Source organism: Crocodylus porosus, unplaced genomic scaffold (assembly GCF_001723895.1).
Source record: "Crocodylus porosus isolate Cpor-Errol unplaced genomic scaffold, CroPor_comp1, whole genome shotgun sequence".
NCBI classification, from domain to species: domain Eukaryota; kingdom Metazoa; phylum Chordata; order Crocodylia; family Crocodylidae; genus Crocodylus; species Crocodylus porosus.
In genome coordinates this window covers 53,821,356-53,825,529 of record NW_017728947.1, presented here as the reverse complement: position 1 = coordinate 53,825,529, position 4,174 = coordinate 53,821,356, and the positions used below count along the sequence as shown (strand labels likewise).

Below are 4,174 nucleotides of genomic sequence, written 5' to 3'. Positions count from 1 at the left end.
CAGAGCCTGGAATAGGCTTCCCAGAGAGGTGGTGCTCTCACCTTCCCTGGAAATCTTCAAGAGGAGGCTGGATAGGCACCTGGCTGGGGTCTTATTACCCCTCCCACCCCCAGTGCTCCTTCCTGTCCATGGTAGGGGGTCAGACTCGATGATCTGTCTAGGTCCCTTCCAACTCACTGATTCTATGACTCTATGATTGCATAACTAGGTCCCCAGAGTTATGCAAAAGAATAGAATTCAGATGCATTTTTTTGCTATTACTCTGACTGGCCTTGCCATGTTATATAATGAAAGCAGTTTATGATGGAACTATTTAAAGAAACCATTAGAGACCCATCAATTCACACCCAATCAATTCAGTTTGTGTCGAGGTATGAAAGGTGTACAGCAGAAGACAGGTATTAAATGGGCGTTAAGCAGCTTACTCATGAAGACTAGTGTAAGTAATTATCAGAAGGCTTTTAAAATTCATAAACAAACTTTACAAATAAGCAGATGCTGGTTTAATTAAAAGTTTACCAACATTTACACATGCATGTTCAACAGGCAGCACTGATCACAGCCACAAAGTTCTGAAATACATCTGTATACATCAGAGGTGGGCAAAATGTGGCCCACCAGGCCATTCTATCCAGCCCGTGGGGCCCCTAAAAAATTTAGAAAATTAATATTTATCTGCCCTGGCTACCTGTCATGAGGTCCTTGATGGCTTGCCAAAACTTGGTAAGCTGCCCTCCACCTGAAATGATTGCCCACCCCTGGTATACATGTACAAAATCTCAGTATTTACTCAGGCAAACTAGGTTATACATAAATTGGGTGGCTCTTGTAACCTGCCCAGTTACCCGGGTTGCACATGCAAATACAATTTTCCCTAACTGAAAACAGAGACGACTACCCTGGCCTCCAAAAAAAGGTCTCTTACAACTCTCTTCCTCCCTGATGTGTCAGACACTGGAATTTCTTCTGGACATGGACACTAAGCTCATATTACCTTCTATCTAGGAGATTTGGACTGACGATAAAGCAGGTTTAATATGAACAGATTTTTTGTTTGACCGGAATGTGGAAAAATGATATGGGAGCCATTTTGCTGTAGCAGCTGTGCTACTTTTTAAACACTACAACATATGCAGTATGTGCAGTTTTAGGGGAAGTTGCTTAATAATAGCAATATCAGTTAGCCATAGTGCTAGTATTAACCAATAGTGTTATATGCCCTTAAAATGTGTGTAAGTGGGCATATAGGTGAGAGGGGAGGGGACATGCACAGATAAATATTGTGTCTGAACTCTGACATCTGTTATGAAGATAGTGAAAGTGTCACTTTGATGAAGGGACATCTTGTGGTTTCTTCATCATCTCTCTGGCTACTAGCTGTTTAGTTATCTTCAGAAAGCAGCATTAAAACTCCTTACCGAAGGAAGTGTGACTTCTAAAGGCAGAGTCAACCAAAAATACAGCCTGTACAAGAGTATATAGTAGACTTAAGTTTCTTTTTCTTTCCAGAGAACACCAGGTTTCTGGAGAGAAAGAGAAAGAGGGAGGGGAGAGAGAGAGAAAAAAAAAGTGAAACAAGTAGAAGGGAATCCTTATTAAAAAAAACTGGTTTTATTTGCATCTTACCTTTGCAAGTCTTGCCCTCTTGATGAGATCATTGAGTTTTCGGACAGCTGCCTTCTGTGGAAGACTCTGAATGTCATGGAAGAGATCTTGGGCCTCTATTTCAAAGAGCCTCTGATTTTCAGTGTTTTGAAGAGGCTGGGCCCAAAATGAACCGATGTAGACTCGCAACACCTCGGGAGTGTCAATCACTTTTCCCAAGGACCACATGAGTGCACCATAGACCCTCATCAACTGTTGTGTATCAACTTGGTCAGCTTTGTTAAGCACCACCCGAATCTTGTCATCCTGGCCTCGGAATGACTTAATGGCCTCTGAAAACTCATCAGAAATATCCAGTTTATGGGCATCAAAGAGGAGGATAATGCGGTCTACTCGTTCACCAAACCACTGGAGGACCTGACAGAAGTCATAGCCTGGAGAGGGAATACATCAGGTGATAGCACTTTATTAAAGATTGTTTACAATATGAGCTGGCAGTAAAAGTGAGATAAAGGTTTGACTTCTAAACTCAACTGCTAACCCTATTCTCAGTTTTTTTGGTTGTCAGATAAGGAATACTTTAAATAAAAATGGACTGCACCACAGTATTTGGTAGTAACCCTGACACATCAAATTAAGAAATCAAATTCATAAGATTTCAACCTGTTCTGACAACAGTTTTATGGATGAGGCGGGTCATAATAGAGAAAAATGAGTAGCTAAACTAAAGACTACTTTGGGACATAGCTTTTGCTTTAAGCTTTCCAATGTTTTATTTTAAAAAAAGTCCGTACAAACAGTTAAGTACAACTGGTAACCTGGTACCAACCCAGTCCACTCATGACAACCTGTATGTATGACAAACTGTATTGAACATCTTTACAAAGTACATCCTTCAGGAGTGATTCATAATTTACAGAAAGAGTAATTCATTTATGATGTGGCATTGGGTTTGGTCTATATGACTCATCCTGCTTGAGTGCCTGTAGCAGACATGAACTGAAACAGTTCTCCACTCCACAAAATCCAGACTCCTCCCCAAGAAGCAAATAAAACTGAGGAAGGGAAAGTCAGATCACAAGAACTGTTGTGAGGAAAGCTGAACAGAATCTGCAATTATACCACTCAGCAACGTTTAAGCACTGGCTGTATGTAGGAAGCTCACAGCTAAACTCTAATATTCTGTCTTCAGATCTTTCCACTTCCACAGTGTAAGATTTTTACACTACTTACTTATGAATTCAGTCATCCAAGCATTTCATACAACTACCTTGACAGAAGCAAAAAGTTTTTAGATCTTCACTCTCTGTTAGCTTTCCCTCATTGACCCTGAAGCCATACAAATAAAAAGCAGAGAGGAAGGAGGTGGGGGGGATTAAAAAGGGTGAACAGCATGCCCATATCATTTGCTTCATTTTTCTTGAAATAATGCCTCTTTAGGTAGGAATATCCACAGCCATATTGTAGTTGGAACTATTTGCCAATTTTTTAATTTCAGTAGATGTATTGTTATTTATTGAGTCATCCATTACTACGCTTTCAAGCTGCCAGGTGCAGGTAGCAAACTTTTCATTGCTTTCCAATAGGAAACTGTCTAGAGGTTGTGACTAGGAACCCAAGATATATGTGAAAGCAACAAGGAAACATGTAAGCATGAAATTCAACACAGCAGTCACATCTCATCAGGCTTATTAAACAGAGGTTGGAACTGGGCTTTAATTTTTTTTTTAATTGAATGGATCAATTCTTTAAATATGACAGCAAAAAAATATTGCACAACTCCCAAAACAGTGCATTGTCAGGCACATCCAGGTGTGCTGTGGCATTTTGGGCTGGAGCCACGCCCCGCTACCTGTTGCTGCTGCGGACAGACAGACGGGGAGTGTAGCTCCAGCCAGGGAGGGGGCGTGACTCCAGCCCAAAATGCCATCCAGCTGGCTGTGCACCCTCCCCGCAGTTGGTGTCCAGCTGGCTGCGATCCAGCACCACCCCCCATCCGGTGTGCCATGGTGCTTTTTTTTATTTAGGAAAGTGTGCCATGGAGCGAAAAAGGTTGGGAAATGCTGCATTAGACCACTCTACACAAGTTCCTTAAATCACAGCAAGATCAATGTCAGGCCAAATAGTCTCAGGGCTCCTCCATCACAGCAGGAGAAAGATTTTTCTAAAAGAAAGCCCGTTTTGAAAGTGCACACAATTTAAGAATGCAAACTTTTCTCATTCCAGAAGTGGGTAGCTGATCTTCCCTGACTACATTTTCACCTTTGCAAGGCTTTTATTAAAATGTGTTGGTAAGGTCGTGTATAGAGGCGGATAGATAGAGAATTTTGGGGCCAATACCAGTAACTGATTTTTAAAGAGGCATACTGGCTGATACCAATCCAATTTCTGATACAGCTCTGTGCAGCTGGTAAGTCTGTTGTGGTGAATGGGGATGGGGGAGGGAAGGGGCATGGGGATGCAGATCAAGACCCCTGTGAGGTGAGGGAGGGAGTGGGACAGGGGCTGGGGCAGTGCTGCGCTCTTTCCAGAGTATGGGGGCTGTGCTTGGGGCAGGTGGTGGTGCTGG

At 42.3% G+C, this 4,174-nt stretch overlaps 1 protein-coding gene across 1 annotated transcript in view; it reads right to left on the bottom strand.

Annotated features, from left to right (window-relative positions):
- EHD4 (EH domain containing 4) overlaps window positions 1-4,174 on the bottom strand; it is a 47,972-nt gene that overhangs the window by 17,233 nt on the left and 26,565 nt on the right. The window contains exon 4 of the mRNA XM_019551994.1: window positions 1,627-2,039. Within this exon, the coding sequence (XP_019407539.1) occupies window positions 1,627-2,039 (413 nt within the window). The remainder of the gene's footprint in view (window positions 1-1,626; window positions 2,040-4,174) is intronic.